At 42.4% G+C, this 18,248-nt stretch overlaps 1 protein-coding gene across 1 annotated transcript; it reads left to right on the forward strand.

The window, feature by feature from the left end:
* The first annotated feature begins 1,464 nt into the window (after positions 1 to 1,464).
* Positions 1,465 to 5,830, forward strand: LOC139154826 (cathelicidin-related peptide Oh-Cath-like). The gene is made up of 4 exons (XM_070729827.1): positions 1,465 to 1,729; positions 2,574 to 2,684; positions 3,227 to 3,310; positions 5,599 to 5,830. Exons 1-4 carry the CDS (start codon positions 1,559 to 1,561, stop codon positions 5,674 to 5,676), a joined length of 444 nt encoding a protein of 147 aa, XP_070585928.1. The 5' UTR covers positions 1,465 to 1,558; the 3' UTR covers positions 5,677 to 5,830.
* Positions 5,831 to 18,248: the final 12,418 nt, after the last annotated feature.

Here is an 18,248-nt window from a genome sequence, read left to right on the forward strand (position 1 = left end):
ACCACATTCTTTTCCCTCAGCCTACCGTAATGGTACGAATGCAAAACTTTAGATATACATTATTTGAATTGTCAGAAGTACATGCGCTAAATTAGCCAAGATAAAGAAAAAAGTTCTCTAATTGTTGGAAATGTAAAAAAAGAATATGGTACGTACTATCACTTATGGTGGGAATGTGAAAAGATAAAAATAGTAAATTGGCTTGAGGAAATTTTGGTATTAAACTAGAAAAAACTCCAGAGTGTTTCCTTCTAGGAATTTTCATCAACACCTGGATAAAAACCAGCTATATTTGGTCATCCATATAACAAATGTGGCCAGAATAGCTTACACACAAATGTGGAAAAATGAAGGAACACCACAGGAGGGGCAGATTCTGGAGAAAATTATATACTGCACAGAAATGGACAAACTAACACTAGAACTCAAAAACAAAGAAGAATCTATATTTTATAATTGTTGGGGTTTATTGTATCACTAGCTAGAGAAAAGGCCAAACCGTCACAAAATACTAAATTATTAAAGTATAAAGAAAAATTACCTGGTGATAATATACAATGGAAATTTGGAAAATTAAGATACAGTATTTATACCAGTTAGGTTTCTTAGGTATTGGGCCTAAGACCAAGCCTTGTAGTACCCTGTCGCTTACCTCCCTCCCTGTAGACATAGTACCGACCAGGGGTGAATTCCGGATTCGCAAGTTATTAAGAGACTTGTAAAGTCTCTCTGGCACATGCGCATCCCCTCACAAGATTTTGGTTCCTGCACATGTGAAGAAGCAAAATCTCACTGGGACACACACACACATAGCTCAATTTCCACCACTGGTATGCCATCCTTATCTGTACCACTAGCAACCTGATACTGGCACTGAGTATTCATTGAGTACAGTTCATCAGCCAGTTACAACACCAGCTGGTGGTGATGCTGTCTATCTTCCATTTTTCTAGCTTACTACGAAATTGGCAGTGGTTTACTTTGTCGAATGCCTTTCTAAAGTCTGTATACTATGTACACAGCATTTTGCTGGTTATTAATTTAGTCACTTTGCCATAGAATGAAATAAGATTGGTCTCTCATGATCTGTTTTTAACAAACCCATGCTGGCTACTAGTAAGGACTTCATTTGGTGACTTCTAGTCTCTCCTTAGGCATGAAAGCCAGCTGGGTGAATCACCAGGAGTTGGGAGTTCTAGTCCTTTTTTAAAGGCATTCACTAAAAAAGAGCTCCTCCCATCCCTATGGGCCCTCCTAATTCCCTGAAGTTCTCCAAGCCCTGAGTCCCCTAGAGAAGGGCAGCCTAAAATTTTGAATAAATAAAAGTAAAATAAAATAAATGCTCTGTTGCCCAAGAAGAGGGATTGTGAAAGAGCTTCTCCCACCCTCCAACCACCTTCTGCCCCCTCCCTGGTCGGTTGGACCCCAAACCCACATTTCCTGAGCTGAGCCTCAGAGGGGGGGGGGTTGGAGGGGAAGAGGAGGGCTATAAAGAAGGCAGCCCCAGTGGAACAGCCAGACTCCGGGTCCCCCTGGGAGAAGGCATCAGAGGTAGAAGATGACCACTGCTTGGGCTCTCCTGCTGCTCCTGGGCTTGGCCGCCGCAGCCCCCCAGACACAGGTCCTGACCTACGAGCAGGCCATCGCCTCGGCCGTGAACCTCTACAACCAGCAGCAACCCTCCAAATTTGCCTTCCGCCTGCTGGAGGCTGAACCCAAGCCGGACTGGGTGAGTCCTGGAGGGTTGGGGGGGGGGGCTGTCTTGGCCACATGAGGAGGAGGGGCGGTGGGACTCTGGGGCTTTCCTCCCCTTCTTTCCTTTCCTTCTTCTTTCCTTTCCTCAAATTTCCTTTTTCTTTCCTTTCTTTACTTCTTTCATTTCCTCCTCTACTTCTCCCTCCCTCCCTTCACTTTCCTTTCCTTCTTCTTTCCTTTCCCTTCCCTTCTCTTCTTTCATTTCCTCTACGTCTCCCTTCCTTTCCTTCTTTCCTCTCCCTTCCCTTCTCTTCTTTCATTTCCTCCTCTACGTCTCCCTTCCTTTCCTTCTTTCCTCTCCCTTCCCTTTTCTTCACTGTCCCCTTCCTTCCTTTCTCCATCCCTATGTCTCCTTTCCTTTCCCCTTCTCTCCTCCCCTCCCCTCTCCTTTTTTCCTATCCTTTCCTCTCCTCTTTTTCCTTTCCTTTCCTCTCATCTCTTTTATTTCCCCTCCCTTCCTCCTTCTTTCCTTTCCTTTTCCTTCCCTTCCTCTCCTCCCCTCTCATTTTCTTTCCTTTTTTCCTCTCCTCTCCTCTTTCCTTTCCTCTTCTCTCTTTCCTTTCCTTCTTTCCTTTCCTTTCCTCCCAAATTACCCAAAAGGCCACCACTGTATTATTTCTTACACCATTCAGTAATAATATAAAACAATACAGAAGGACTTTTATAATTTCGAAATTCACAACAGAGATGGCAATAAGATTTCGCAAGGCGGGGGCTTTTCTGAAGCTAGGACGGGGAGGGGGGTGAGTGGGGGAAATCCACGGGGGGGGGGAGGTTTCATTCCACGCTCTCTTCTTTCTCCCCTTCGCTTTCTGCAGGACCCCAGCAGCGCATCCCCCCAGGCGCTGAAGTTCTCCGTCAAAGAGACTGTGTGTCCCTCCGCCTCACCAAGCCAGAACCCGACCCAGTGCAACTTCAAGCCAGATGGGGTGAGAAAGATTCCCAGGCCGATCCTGGGCTTGTTTGCCTTTGGGGGTCTCCTTAGGGTGGAGGGGCTGGGGGTCCAGGTCAAAATCTACCACGAGGAGATGCCCTTCTTCCTTGCCAAGGGCCGGTCTTCCCTTACAGGGCAGAAAGCCTGGAAAATCCATCCATCGGATGCAGTGTTATCATCTCTCTCTCATTCACTCACGTCTGCTTGCCTTGCCTATAGTATTCGGGGACTTCAACTCCCATAATTCCCTCCAGGCATTAAAGTCCAAGCATGCTGGCAGGGGAATTCTGGGAGAGGAAGTTTGGATGAGAGAGAACATGGCACACGCGCCCCACAAAGGCCATTAACAGGGGCAGCGCCTGGATCCCACGGCCACAGCGGCCATCTTGCCTCCCTTTCTCCGCTCGGGGTGAAAGCCCCCCCCCTTTTAGCTTGGAGGGGAACCTCGATCCCGCCTTCCTGTCTTTGTGTGTGTGTGTGTAAGCACCACTTTTGTGTGTCCTCCATGGCTGAGCCTCCCCCTGTTGTCTTGCACAGCTGGATAAAGATTGTACCGGAATCTACGTGGCACAACAACAACCCCAGATTCACAGCGTCCAGTGTGAGGACTTTGACCAACAGGTGAGTTCGGCCCTTCCCAGGCAGCCCTCGACTTGGGACGGTTCATTGAGGGCCATTATTCACACTTACACCCCAGTTTCCAATTCTATTAAAGGCCTGTCTGAGCCAGGTGTAAATATTATTTATCTTCCAACAATCTCCGTCTCTCTAAAATTGGTGTTACCCTAGATCAGTGATTTTCAACCTTTTTTGAGCCGCGGCACATTTTTTACATTTACGAAATCCTGGGGCACACTGAGCGGGGCGGGGGGGGGAGGCTAAAAAAAGTTTGTCCCTTCCTTCCTCTTTCTTTCTCTCCATCTATCTTTCATTCTCTTCCTTCCTCTCTTTTTTGCTCTCTTTCTCTCCCTCCTTACCTCCCTCTATGTCTTTTTCTCTCTCTCCTTCCCTCCCTCTCTTTCTCTTTCTTTCTTTCTTTCTCTCCCTTGCTTTCTCTCTCTCTTGCTCTCTCTCTTGCTTTCTTTCTCTTGTTCTCTTTCTCTCTCTCTTGCTTTCTTTCTCTCTCTCTTATTCTCTTTCTTGCTCACTCGCTCTCTCTCTCTTGCTTTCTCTCTCTCTCTCTTGCTTTCTTTCTCTTTTTTCTCTCTCTCTTGCTTTCTTTCTCTCTCTGAGCTTCGCGACACACCTGACCATGTCTTGCGGCACACTAGTGTGCCACGGCACACTGGTTGAAAAACACTGCCCTAGATAACCAAACAAGTGTTCTGGATTAGATTAAATTAAATATGCATTTATGTACCTATCTCAATCTGTGGATAGATTTAGAGCAAGTGTTTTTCAAAGCTAAACACAAGAAAAGTGCATTCTTTTAAGGCAGGTGGACTGCAACTCCCAGAATTCCCCAGTGAGCATCCATCTTAAGTCCAGCCATCTTAAAGTAGCCAAGTTTATTTCTTTTCCTTTTAAAAAAAAATTGGTTTGGAAAACAAGATGTGTGGCTGCTTGGAATGGACTTCAACGCCCAGAACTCCCCCCGCCAGCATGAATTCTGAGAGCTGAAGTCCACCTCTCTTAAATTGCCTGAATTAGGGAAATTCTCTTCTTCTGATACTTTAAGACAGCCCCCCCCCCCCCAAATGCCATGTTCCAGCTATGCTGGAGAATTCTGGGAGTCGAAGTCCACCAGTCTTAAGGTTGCCATAATAATAATAATAATAATAATAATAATAATAATAATAATGATAATAATGATAATAATGATAATAATGTAATAATAATAATAATAATAATAATAATAATAATAATAATAATAATAAAAACATTGCAATCCCAGGAGACAGCAGAATTGAGGAGAAGCAGCTAGAGAAATTAGTGAAGTACAAAGATCTAAAAATCGAGCTGCAACGACTCTGGCATAAGCCCGTGAAAGTGGTCCCAGTGGTCCTTGGCACGCTGGGTGCAGGGCCAAAGGATCTCAGTGGACATTTGAAAACCATTGGAATTGACAAAATCTCCATCTGTCAATTGCAAAAGGCCGCTTTACTGGGATGGGCAAACATAATTTGCCGCTACATCTCGCAGTCCTAGGTGCTTGGGAAGCGCCCGACTGGTGATGAAATACGAAATCCAGCATAGGGATCTCGTTTGCTGTGTTGTATTGACATAAAATAATAATAGTAATAATAATAATAATAATAATAGTAGTAGTAGTAGTAGTAGGAGGAGGAGGAGGAGGAGGAGGAATAGGAATAGGAATAATAATTTATTAGATTTGTATGCCGCCCCTCTCCGAGGACTCAGAGTGGCTCACAACAGTGACAAACAACGTGACAAATCCAATACTTAAAAACATCTAAAATCCCATATCATTAAAACCATACAACTCAGTCATACCATGCATAAACTATATTAACCTGGGGCCATCTCAATTACCCCATGTCTGGTGACATAGGTGGGTCTTCAGTAATTTACGAAAGGCAAGGAGATTGGGGGCAGTTCTAATCCCTGGGGGGAGTTGGTTCCAGAGGGCTGGGGCCGCCACAGAGAAGGCTCTTCCCCCTAGGTCCCGCCAGCTGACATTGTTTCGTCGACGGGACCGGGAGAAGGCCAACTCTGTGGGACCTTATTGGCCGCTGGGATTCATGTGGCAGAAGGCGGTCTCGGAGATAGTCTGGTCCGATGCCATGAGGGGCTTTATAGGTCATTGCCAACACTTTGAATTGTGACCGGAAACTGATTGGCAGCCAGTGCAGGCCATGGAGTGCCATGCCATGTTTGAAGGCTTCGGTTTTGAGAGGTGGCCTGAGTAGAATTCTTCTGGCTAATTTCACGAAATCTTCTCGATTCAGCTGACCCGGATCCCCAGACGTCGCTTGTGGAAATTCGCAAAGATTGCAGGTCGTGTGGCGCTCGCCCTGCTTGGATAAAGATACAGACCGAAACGGGGTGGTGGTGTATCCCTCCCACCCCTGAAATCTCTGACAGCTTCAAGACGTCTCTTGCATCTTACAAATAACAGAGTTTGTGTGGTTTTTTTTACTCTTGTTTTGATAGGTTCCGAATTTCATAATAAAATCTCATTGGTACCACAACTGTTCATTTATTTTCCTTTCATGATATTTTTATCTATCAATAATATCTCTACCGCTGTCATTCTGTTTATCTTGGTGCAGTCCAAAATTTTATAAAGTATAAGAACATAAGAGCATCGGAAGAGCCCTGCTGAATGGGGCCAAAGCCTGTGGAGTCCAGCAATATTAACCGCTCCAAACTTGACTGTAAAAAATATGACTTCAGTAACCGAGTTGTCGAAGCGTGGAACTCATTACCGGACTCCATAGTGTCATCCCCAAACCCCCAACACTTTACCCTTAGATTATCTACGGTTGACCTATCCAGATTCCTAAGAGGTCAGTAAGGGGCGAGTACAAGTGCACTAGAGTGCCTTCCGTCCCCTGTCCTATTGCTCTCCTATATCTCCTATACCTTTCTTCTGTTCCTATATCTCTTCTATTCTTTCATTGATATGTTCTATTACTATATCTTCTTTTCTATTCTTTATTAGATATATTTTACTATGAGTATCTCCTCTATAACCTTCATCATGTATTTTACTATGTGTATATAGATATAGATATATACTGTATACCCACTAAATCCCTCATTGTGTATTGGACAAAATAAATAAATAAATAAATAAATAAATAAATAAATAAATAAATAAATAAATAAATAAATAAATAAATAAATAAAATTCTGTGTCCCACAGTGGCCCCCCAATTGTCCATGGGGATCTTGAGCAGAAAGAGAAGGCAAGACCCTCCCTTTCCCTTGACCCCCAACACGAGACCCAAGGGAACCCTGCCTGCCTCCACCAACATAGAGGCGGCACATGGACATCCGTTTCAATAACCACCAAAGTGTGCCTTCTTCAGATGGGATCTTAGATCATTCCCATTTATGTGTGAATGTGATTCTTGCTGCTTGTTATCAAGTGTACAATTAAGTATATATCTTCTTTGCCAAACTTGGAAAGAAGTGCTTTTGATGGTAGAGATGAGAAAGAAAGATAAAAGGAAGAATAGGAGAAGGGGAAAGGGAGAGAGAAAGAGAGGGAGGAAAGGAAGGAAGGAAAAAAGGAAGGATGGGTCAGGAGAGAGAGGGAGGATGGAAGGAAGAAAAAAGAGGGAAGAAGAAAGTGATGGGGAAAGGGAGGGAGGGAGGGAGGTTTTTATTTTATTTTATAATACAGTATTTATATAATAACCATTATATTATAACCATTATCCTTTAATTGTTGGTATACACTTTAAAACTAACGTGACCATTTCCTTACATTCTAGTCTTGTCACCTGGGTTAAATCATTTCTTTATCACTCCTATTTCGATTTTGTGTTCACTTTACTTCAAATTCTACCTACATTCATTTTCTTTCCAATTATAAAACTTCATCCAGACGTTATATTTGGATTCTTCTCTATATTTAATAGAATCTAAATATTATGTCTCTCTCTCTATTGCTGTCATTCTGTCCATCTCGGTGCAGTCCAAAAATGTTTAAAGTATGTGTCCTTCAGATGGGATTTTAGCCCCTTTCCATTTTTTGTGTGAATGCGATTCTTGCTGCTTGTTATCACGTATACAATTTAGTATATATCTTCTTTGCCAAATTTGGAAAGAATCGATTTTGTTTTTATTTTATTTTATTTATTTATTTTTATTTATTTATTTAGTCCAATACATAATACACATTGAGGAGAATAGATATGTAGTAATATAACTAAAGAAACGAATAGAAGAAAGGATATAAAAGTATAGGTGAACATATTTCAAAGGAAGAAAAGATAAATGAGATAAGGAGAGACAATTGGACAGGGGACGGAAGGCACACTGGTGCACTTATGCACGCCCCTTACTGACCTCTAAGGAACCTGATGGTAAGGATGAGAAAGAAAGATAAAAGGAAGGAAGAAAAGGAGAAGGGGGAAGGGAGGGAGAAAGAGAGGGAGGGAGGGAAGGAAGGAACGAAAAAAGGAAGAGAGGGAGGGAGGGAGGGAAGGAGGGTGGGAGGAAGAAAAAGAGAAGGAAGAAGAAACTGGTGGGGAAGGGAAGGAAGGAAAGAGAAAGGGGAAAGTGGAGGGAGGGAGGGACAGAAGAAAGAAAGGAAAGAAAGAAAGAAAGAAAGAAAGAAAGAAAGAAGGACTTTCACTTCACCAAGAACCACAAAAAAAGAAAAAGAATGCAGAAAAACAAAAAGATTTAAAAGAAACGCAAGGAATTCCCCGTTTCCTTCCCAGGAAATATGAATCCTAATTCCCAAATCCCCTCTCTGGCCATCAGAGCCACCTGCCCCCTCTTTTCCCTCCCACAAACCCTCCCTGCATTGGCTCCGTTTGAGGGGGCAAAGGACTTTCCCCCAATTCTGGGTCTGTTTTTCCTCCCATCAAAGAACCGGCTGTCTCCGCTTTTGACCTGAGGGCGAATCGGCAATAAAGGTAGAAAGAAGAGGCACATTCAGAACCTCCAGTTACAGCCGTTCATTTAGTGACCGTTTCAAGTTACGACGGCACTGGAAACAGGGACCGAGGGCCCCTATTCACACTAACCACTGTCGTGTCCCCCTGGTCACAGGATCGAAATTCAGAACACTGGGCAACTGATTTGTATTTATGACAGTCACAATGTCCTGAAATCGATGGGGAACTCATCAAATTTGCAGGTGACACCAAACTGACAGGAATAGCCAACTCTACCGAAGAGGCAGAAGACACAGAAGGATCTTGACAGACTTGAACATTGAGCGATATCAAACAAAATGAAATTCAAGGGGGAGAAAAGTAAGGTTCCACATTTAGGTGCAAAAAACAAAATACACAGGTACAGTTTATGTGGCATCTTGCTCAACAGTAGTAACTGTGAGAGGGACCTTGGATCCTAGTGGACAACCATTGAGATAGGATTAACACTGTTCTGTGGGGCTCTCTGGTAGAATCCTCCCAAAAATTCACAGGTACAAATTTCAGACACACACACGTTTGAAAATTCAAAACAATGTTCTTTATAATGAAAATTCAGTGAAACCAAGCCCTCTTTTTGTATAGCCAAGAGCCCTTGTCTCCAAACAAACTGGTAATTTGTACAAGTCCCTTATCAGTTCTGAGATACTTAGCTTGCAGCTGTGAGGCAATTCACAGTCCTTCTTTCACAAAGTGACACACACTGTGCTCTGGTTTAGTCTCAAAGCACACAAAAAGTCAAAGTCAGTAAAGCAGTCACGAAACACAACGATCAGATAATCCTCCACAATGGCCAAACCCACAGGCTGCTCTTTATAGCAGCCTCACTAATGACCACAGCCCCACCCAACCACAGGTGGCCTCATTTTCTTTGATAATAATCTCTCAGTTGTTGCTGCCTATGCATCGCTCTCCACATGCATGGCTGTATCATTAACTCTTGTTCTGAATCCAAGGAGGAGAGAGATAATTGATCTCCTTCTGAGCTGTCTGCCACACTCTCCTCCTCCCTGTCACTCATGTCTTCTTGGTCAGAGGAGCTGTCATCAGCAGATTCCACCGGGGGGGCAAAACAGGCCTGCAGCATGTAGATGTCTCCCCCACCTCCACAGTCCTTGGGGCAGGAGCTGGGCCAGAGCTAATCACAACAAACACAGGGATAGAATTAACACAGGGATAGAATCAAGAATAGAATAGAATAACAGAGTGGGAAGGAACCTTAGGGGTCTTCTAGTCCAACCCCCCGCTTAGGCAGGAAACCCTACACCATTTCAGACAAATGTTTATCCAATCTCTTCTTTAAAACTTCTAGTGTTGGAGCACTCGCAACTACTGGAGGCAAGCTGTTCCACTGATTAATTTTTATAATTGTCTAACTGTCACCGTGAAGCATTAATACTGTTTTATAATGCTTTCCTAAGATCATACTTGGAATATTTGCATCCAGTTTTGCTTGCTATGATCTAACAACCTATGTTCAAACAAGCAATTCGGTTTCAGGAAAATAATTATCTTGCACTCTACAACTAACTACACTGCAAAAACATAGGGACCTCAAAACCTGATCAGGGCACAACAAAAGATATAGCAATTTATACAGATTTCCGTAAAGCCTTCGACTCAGTGGTTCATGATAAACTTCTTCTGAAACTAAAATCCACGGCATCTCTGGACCCCTTCATAGCTAGATAACTGAGTTAATGTCAAACAGACACGCAACCAAGTGTCAAAATAGGGAGTGCCCTATCTAATCCCGTTCTTTTTAACTGCGATGTGAACTCAAGGCGACGTACTTGGACCAACACCTTTTATACTCTATATAAATGACCTTTGCAATCACATAAAAAGTAACTGCATTTCTCTTTGTTGATGATGTAAAGCTCTTTAACACCACCAATAATACTGCTGCCCTCCAAAAAGACCTTGACTTTGTGTCTGAATGGTCAAACATCTGGCAACTCCAAATTTCAACCAACAAATGCTCTATTCTTCACATTGGCAGAAAGAATTAGAACACCAAATAAAAGCTGAATAAACAAGACCTTATATACAACCCTCACTCCAAAAAAGACCTTGGGATACTCATATCCAATGACCTAAGTGCCAAAGCCCACTGCAACAACATTGCCAAGAAGGCTTCAAGAGTTGTTAACCTAATCCTACGTAGCTTCTGCTCCGGTAATCTCACACTACTAATCAGAGCATACAAAACTTTCGCCAGACCAATCCTTGAATACAGCTCATCTGTCTGGAACCCACACCACATATCGGACATAAAGACATTAGAAAATGTTCGGAGATACTTTACTAGAAGAGCCCTCCACTCCTCCACTCATAACAGAATACCCTATGCAACTAGACTTGAAATCCTGATATTAGAAAGCTTGGTGCTTCATCGCCTTTGGCACGATCTAAGCATAGCCCATAAAATCATCTGCTACAACGTCCTTCCTGTCAATGACTACTTCAGCTTCAGCCACAACAATACACAAGCACACAACAGATACGAACTTAAAGTAAACCGCTCCAAACTCGACTTCAGGAAATACGACTTCAGTAACCAAGTAGTTGATTCATGGAACTCACTATCTGACTCTGTAGTTTCATTACTAAAACCTCAAAACGTTACCCTTAGACTATCCACTGTTGACCTCACGCAATTACTGAGCGGTCAACAAGGGGTGTGTATAAGTGCACCAGTGTACCTACCGTCACCTGTCCTAATGTTCCCTCTTATCAGTACCCATCTTAGGTTTATAAACAATGTTCTATTTATGTATATTACAAACATGTACTTGACTAAACAAACAAACAAATAAATCTAAAAAAGATGTGCAGAGTGCAGAGAAGAGCCACAAAGAGGACTAGGGGACTGGAGGCTAAAACATACAAAGAACGGTTGCAGGAACTGGGCATGGCTGGTTTAATGAGAAGAAGGACCAGGGGAGAAAGGATAGCAGTCTCCCAGTATCTCTCAGGGGCTGCCACAAAGAAGAGGGAGTCAATCCTATTCTCCAAAGCACCTGAGGGCAGAGCAAGAAGCAATGGGTGGAAACTAAATAAGGAGAGAAGCAATTTGGAACTAAGGAGGAATTTCCTGACAGTCAGAACCATTAATCAGTGGAATTAATTGCCTCTGGAAGCTGCAAATGCTATTCTATTCTTGGGTCTGACAAGCCAGGTCAATGGGGAAGCCTGGTTTGCTTTAAGGCATCCTGGCTGGGGGATTCTGGGAGTGGAAGTCCATCTTAAAATTGCTGAAGCAGAGAAACATTTCCGTTTCTAAGTGAGGCAGTTTGTGAGGTGAGCTCTGCCTCTTTTGGCAACATCACTTGTCAGTTTGATAAGGGAATTACTGCAGCTTTCAAGTTAATTGCATGGTGGTTAACAGGGGAGGACTCCCACTCCCAGCATCCCCAACTCAAAATGCCTTGAGGGGAGGACTCCCACTCCCACAACCCCCCACTCAGAATGCTTTAAGAGGGGAGGACTCCCACTCCCAGCATCCCCAACTCAAAATGCTTTGAGGGGAGGACTCCCACAACCCCCCACTCAGAATGCTTTAAGAGGGGAGGACTCCCACTCCCAGCATCCCCAACTCAGAATGCCTTGAGGGGAGGACTCCCACTCCCACAATCCCCCACTCAGAATGCTTTAAGAGGGGAGGACTCCCACTCTCAGCACCCCCAACTCAAAATGCTTTGAGGGGAGGACTCCCACTCCCACAATCCCCCACTCAGAATGCTTTAAGAGGGGAGGACTCCCACTCCCAGAGTGGCCCAACCGGCCTGGGGAATTCATCCAGTTTGCTAGATAGCTCATTTGTCATTGGACACCAGGGTTTGTAAGGTGAAAAGTTTGTAAGACAAAACAATGTTTCCTATCTTATTTATCTATCTATCTATCTATCTATCTATCTATCTATCTATCTATCTATCTATCTATCTATCTATCTATCTATCTATCGACCGACCTACCTACCTACCTACCTACCTATTGGATTTATATGCCACCCCTCTTCCAGGACTAAATGCAGCTTACAACATATAAAGGAACAATATAGCATCCTAAATCCAATTAATGATCTAATTAATAATCTAAAACACCTGAAACCAGTTAAAAGACTCTAATTCCCATTCAGTCAACTAGCTCACAATACATTCGTCGATCAGGGGACAAGACTGTTGTGGAAGGCGAGGTGGGTGGGGGCAGTACGGATCTCCGGGGGGAGCTGACTCCAGAGGGCCGGGGCCCCCACAGAGAAGGCCCTTCTCCTAGACCCCGCCAAGCGACATTGTCGAGTTGACAGGACCTGGAGAAGGCCGACTGTGGGACCTAACCAGTTGCTGGGACTCATGCGGCAGAAGGCGATCCCATAAGAAATCCGGTCCCATGCCATGTATGGCTTTGTAGGTCATAACCAACACTGAATTGCATCCAGAAACCAATTGGCAGCCAATACAGTCCGCACAGTGCAGGACAGACATGGACATATGCCTCAGGAGGCCCATGACCGTAGGAGCTAACTTCATTTGTTTTATTTATTTATTGGTTTGTTTTGTCCAATACACAATAATACACAATGAGGGTTATAGAGGATATAATCAGGTAGAATGTATTAAAGGGGGAATGGAGGAGAAAATAAAGGCGTGAAATATAACTATGAGAGAATAGCAGGAAAAGATATAGGTATAGAAGAGAAGATATAGGAGATATAGGAGAGACAATTGGACAGGGGATAGTAGGCACTCTGGTGCACTTATGTACACCCCTTACTGACCTCTTAAGAACTTGGAGGGGTCAACCATTTGGAAAGACTTCTAAATCTTTCCAGAATACCAAATAAAATGAAATTAAAATGCATTTATCTTCTGAGAAGGGAAGGCTACCCCTTAAAAATTCTGGACTTTCTTACAGAGGACCCTGTGTGAAAATCCATCTGGTCTTTTCCACTCTCACTTTCCACTGAAGAAGGGTAAGAATAATGGAACCACCGATTTCAACAGCTCCAGGCAGAATCTATGGTGGGATTAAGGGACCCTCCAGGACACTCAACATACACACACACACAGATTGAGAGGGGGGCATCTTGAGATCTGCCATCTCTTCATCCTCGATGGCTTGGAGCTGCCGGAGGGGCCACTTCCTAACTGTTGGGCTGGGTCAACCTGGCCAGGAAGCACCTGAAGAGGTTCCTCAAAGAAGTGCCGAGTCAGCCAACGGTGAGGAGGGCGGCTGGGCTGGGGGAATCTTGCCCAATTCCTTTCCTGAAGGAGAAAGGCCTCCAGCCCCCCACCCAAAGCCCCCCCCCCCAGCCCTCCAACCGTTTCCTCTCCAGGTGCCAGGGAGCTGGTTGGGCTTGTGTCAGTCACCGCTTGCCCTCTTGCACACTCAACACCAGCATTCGTGCCACATGAGGGGCTTTGGCTGCCCCTTGGATGAGTTCCCCTTCTATCCCCCCTCCCACTCCTCTAAATCCTTGATGAAGGTGCTGGAGAGAAGGGGGCCTAAAACAGAACCACTTTTCAAGGAGAGATTAGACTGGAATAGTGTAGGCTTTCCTATCAGAACAGGGGGTTGAACTAGATGACCTCTGAGATCCCTTCCACCTCTTATTCTGCAATTCTTTTAAAAAAAATAATTTTATTGATTTTTCTACTGTTTCCATTTTCTTAATGCTTAATAAACTTCGTGTTGTCTGGGTTATTTAATGGCTTAAAAGTACTGGTTAAAAAAAAAAGTAGAGGTTGCGTTCTTCATTTCCACCCCTTTTTTTAACCAGCTAAAATAAAGTCCACGTTTGATAATACTCTGTGCATAATCTTCAGCATAAGTCTGTCTATTTCTGCACAATCTGATACCTGCCTAATTATCTCTTTGTCACACTGTGTCTCTGCATTTTCCAACATTGTGCAAATATACCACATGATTCTTGACAAATGTATCTTCTTCTTTTATGTACACTGAGAGCATCTGCACCAAAGACAAATTCCTTGTGTGTCCCATCACACTCGGCCAATAAAGAATTCTATTCTATTCTATATAATCCTCGCTGCTGTGAAAAAATGCAATATTAAATATATGCTTTGCTTCTCGGATTTTTCTGATACTATACCTAATAAAAACACATCAGCTTTAAAAAGCTACTTTTTTCCCTATCATCTTTTCTAACCATCGATGTATTTTTGCCCAAACCTTTTTTTTTTTTAACACAGGTTCACCACATATGAATAGAATAGAATAGAATAGAATAGGATTTTATTGGCCAAGTGTGATTGGACACACAAGGAATTTGTCTTGGTGCAGATGCTCTCAGTGTACATAAAATAAAATATACATTTGTCAAGAATCATGTGGTGCAACACTTAATGATGGTCATAGGGGTCAAATAAGCAATGAAGAAACAATCAATATTAATAAAATTCTTAGGATACAAGCAACAAGTTACAGTCATACAGTCCAAAGTGGGAGGAAAAGAATGATAGGAATGATGAGAAAAACTAGTAGAAACAGAAGTGCAGATTTAGTAAAAAGTCTGACAGTGTTGAGGGAATTATTTGTTTAGCAGAGTGATGGCGTTCGGGGGGAAAACTGTTCTTGTGTCTAGTTGTCTTGGTGTGCAGTGCTCTGTAGCGACGTTTTGAGGGTAGGAGTTGAAACAATTTGTGTCCAGGATGCAAGGGGTCAGTCAATATTTTCCCCGCCCTCTTTTTCACTCGTGCAGTCTACAGGTCCTCAATGGAAGGCAGGTTGGCAGCCATTGTTTTTTCTGCAGTTCTGATTGTCCTCTGAAGTCTGTGTCGGTCCTGTTGGGTTGCAGCACCAAACCAGACAGTTATAGAGGTGCAGATGAGAGACTCAGTGATTCCTCTGTAGAACTGGATCAGCAGCTGAAGATATGAAGATACAGGGGGGTGGACAAAGAAATGGAAACACTTGGCTTTTTGGCATCATAATGCTTGAACATGTTCAAATCATTCAAAACTTGACATATTTTAATGTTTTTTTAAACATTTGAAATTACTTCTCAAAACATAAGCTCACATAATTCTTTATATTATTTTTTCTGATAGCCAGATTAAGAGGTCCGGGATAATTTATTTTTCAGGCCTGTAGCTTCCTTCTTTTACATTCCCAATTTATGCCATATATTTATGCCATTACAGTAATATATTTATTTATTTATTATTTATTTATTTTATTGGATTTGTATGCCGCCCCTTGGCTAACAACAGTAATAAAAAACAGCATGTAAATCCAATACTAAAACAACTAAAAAACCCTTATTGTAAAACCAAACATCCCTACAAACAAACATAACATGCATAAATTGTAAAGGCCTTGGGGGAAAGAATATCTCAGTTCCCCCATACCTGACAGCAGAGGTGGGTTTTAAGGAGCTTACGAAAGGCGAGGAGGGTGGGGGCAATTCTAATGTCCGGGGAGAGTTGGTTCCAGAGGGCCGGGGCCGCCACAGAGAAGGCTCTTCCCCTGGGCCCCGCCAAATGACATTATTTTGTTGACGGGACCCGGAGAAGGCCAACTTTGTGGGACCTAACCGGTCGCTGGGATTCGTGCGACAATCTGGCTATCCTTTTACAATATTTACAGTTATTTTATATGTTTTTTTAAACTACCTTTTTTTAAACAGAAATTTAAGGAAATGGGTTATAACCTTCTAGAAATGGCAGACCTCTCAGACTTTCAAAGAGGCCAAATTGTTGTTGCTCAAATGGCAGGCGCTAGTGCCACAGAAAGTGCCCGAATGTTTGGCGTTTCAAGAGGTCATGTCTCAAAAGTCATGGCTGCTTTTGAAAGAGAAGGGAAAACGTCCTCAGCCAAGCACAGGTCTGGTCTGAGTTGTCTGAGAGACCGTTGGACTCTAAAGCGAATTGTTAGAGCGGATCGCAAGACCGCAGCTCCTAAAATCACTGCAGAGCTCAATAGACACGTAGAGAACCCAGTTTCCACAAAAACTGTTTGAAGGGAGCTTCACAAATCTGGATTCCACGGAAGAGCTGCAATTAGAAAACCTCTGCTCTCAAAGACAAATGTTTCAAAGCATTTAGAGTGGGGTAGAAACCACCAGAAATGGTCCCTCGACCAGTGGCAAAATGTGATTTTATCTGACGAATCATCGTTTACCCTTTTTACGACCTCCGGCCATGTTTATGTTTTGAGACAGCCAAAAGAATCATTCATCTAACCTTCTCCCAACCGTCAAACGTGGCAGGGGTTCAGTGATGATCTGGGGTGCTATTTCTTGGAAATCTGCTGGGCCAATGATTTCCCTTCATGGAAGAATTAACAGCCACCCCTATTTAGGACTTTTGGCCAACCAAATTCATCCTATGGTTCAAGAACTGTTTCCAGAGGGGGATGCCATCTTTCAAGATGATAATGCACCCATCCATAGAGCAAGAAGTGTTTAAGAATGGCACAAGGAACATTCTAATGAGGTGGACGAGGGGTGGATGGATGGATGGATGGATGGATGGATGGATGGAGTGATCTAAATAGATAGATGATTGATATATAGCTATGGAGAGATGGATATATGTATATATAGAGAGAAGAGAGAGAGAGATCGATAGACAGACAGACACACAGACAGATGGATGATAGAGAGATCTAAATAGAGATAGATGATGGATATATAGCTATGGAGAGAGAGGAGAGATAGATAGACAGACAGACAGACAGACAGACAGACAGATATGAGAGAGAGAGAAAGGAAAAAGAGAGATGTTAACCAAAACAAATGAACAGCTAAGAAGCACTACAAAAACCATCAGCAGGATCTAAAACGTCCAACTGATGAGGTGACTTCTGGTCCCTCCTAAACAATAATAATAAGGAATAGGATAATTTACAATATCAATATAAAATTGAGAAATATGTGAATAATGGGTGTTATATATAAACTTCCACTTGATGTAAATTGAATAATGAAGTTTATAAAGGAAATCTTAAAGAATAGTCGATATGTGTACCATAATGGGAAAGAAAGAAAGAAAGAAAGAAAGAAAGGTAGATAGATGATAGATAGCTAGATAAATGATAGATAGAGGATAGATAGATAGAAAGATAGATAGATGATAGATAGATGATAGATAGATAGAAAAATAGATAGAAAGATAGATGATAGATAGAAAGATAGATGATAGATAGATAGATAGAAAGATGGATAGAAAGATAGATAGATGATAGATAGAAAGATAGATGATAGATAGATGATAGATAGATAGAAAGATAGATGATAGATAGATGATAGATAGATAGATAGATAGAAAGATAGATGATAGATAGAAAGATAGATAGAAAGATAGATGATAGATAGATAGATAGATAGATAGAAAGATAGATAGATGATAGATAGATGATAGATAGATAGATGATAGATAGAGATGATAGATAGATAGATAGATAGATAGATAGAAAGATAGATAGATGATAGATAGATGATAGATAGACAGATAGAAAGATAGATAGATGATAGATAGATAGATGATAGATAGATAGAAAGATAGATAGATAGAAAGATAGATAGATGATAGATAGATAGATGATAGATAGAGATGATAGATAGATAGATAGATGATAGACAGATAGAAAGAAAGATAGATAGATGATAGATAGATGATAGATAGATGATAGACAGATAGAAAGAAAGAAAGAAAGAAAGAAAGAAAGAAAGATAGATAGATAGATAGATAGATAGATAGATAGATAGATAGATAGATAGATATTAATGTCTTTTTTGTGAGGGGGTTCTTTTTCTTTTGTTTCTTTTTTAGCTGTGGTGGGTTTTTTCTTTTCTAATTTTGTTATTAAAGTTTACATACTAATAAAAATTATTGCTTAAAAAACCACCGTCAGCCCGCTCTAAATCCTTCCAACCGATGAGGTGACTTGGCTGCCCCATCCCTCTCGTCCTCCCCCCCAACCCCGAGACCCCCTGGCACTTCCCCAAATGCTCCGTT

This window comes from Erythrolamprus reginae, chromosome Z, assembly GCF_031021105.1.
Source record: "Erythrolamprus reginae isolate rEryReg1 chromosome Z, rEryReg1.hap1, whole genome shotgun sequence".
Lineage (NCBI taxonomy): Eukaryota > Metazoa > Chordata > Lepidosauria > Squamata > Dipsadidae > Erythrolamprus > Erythrolamprus reginae.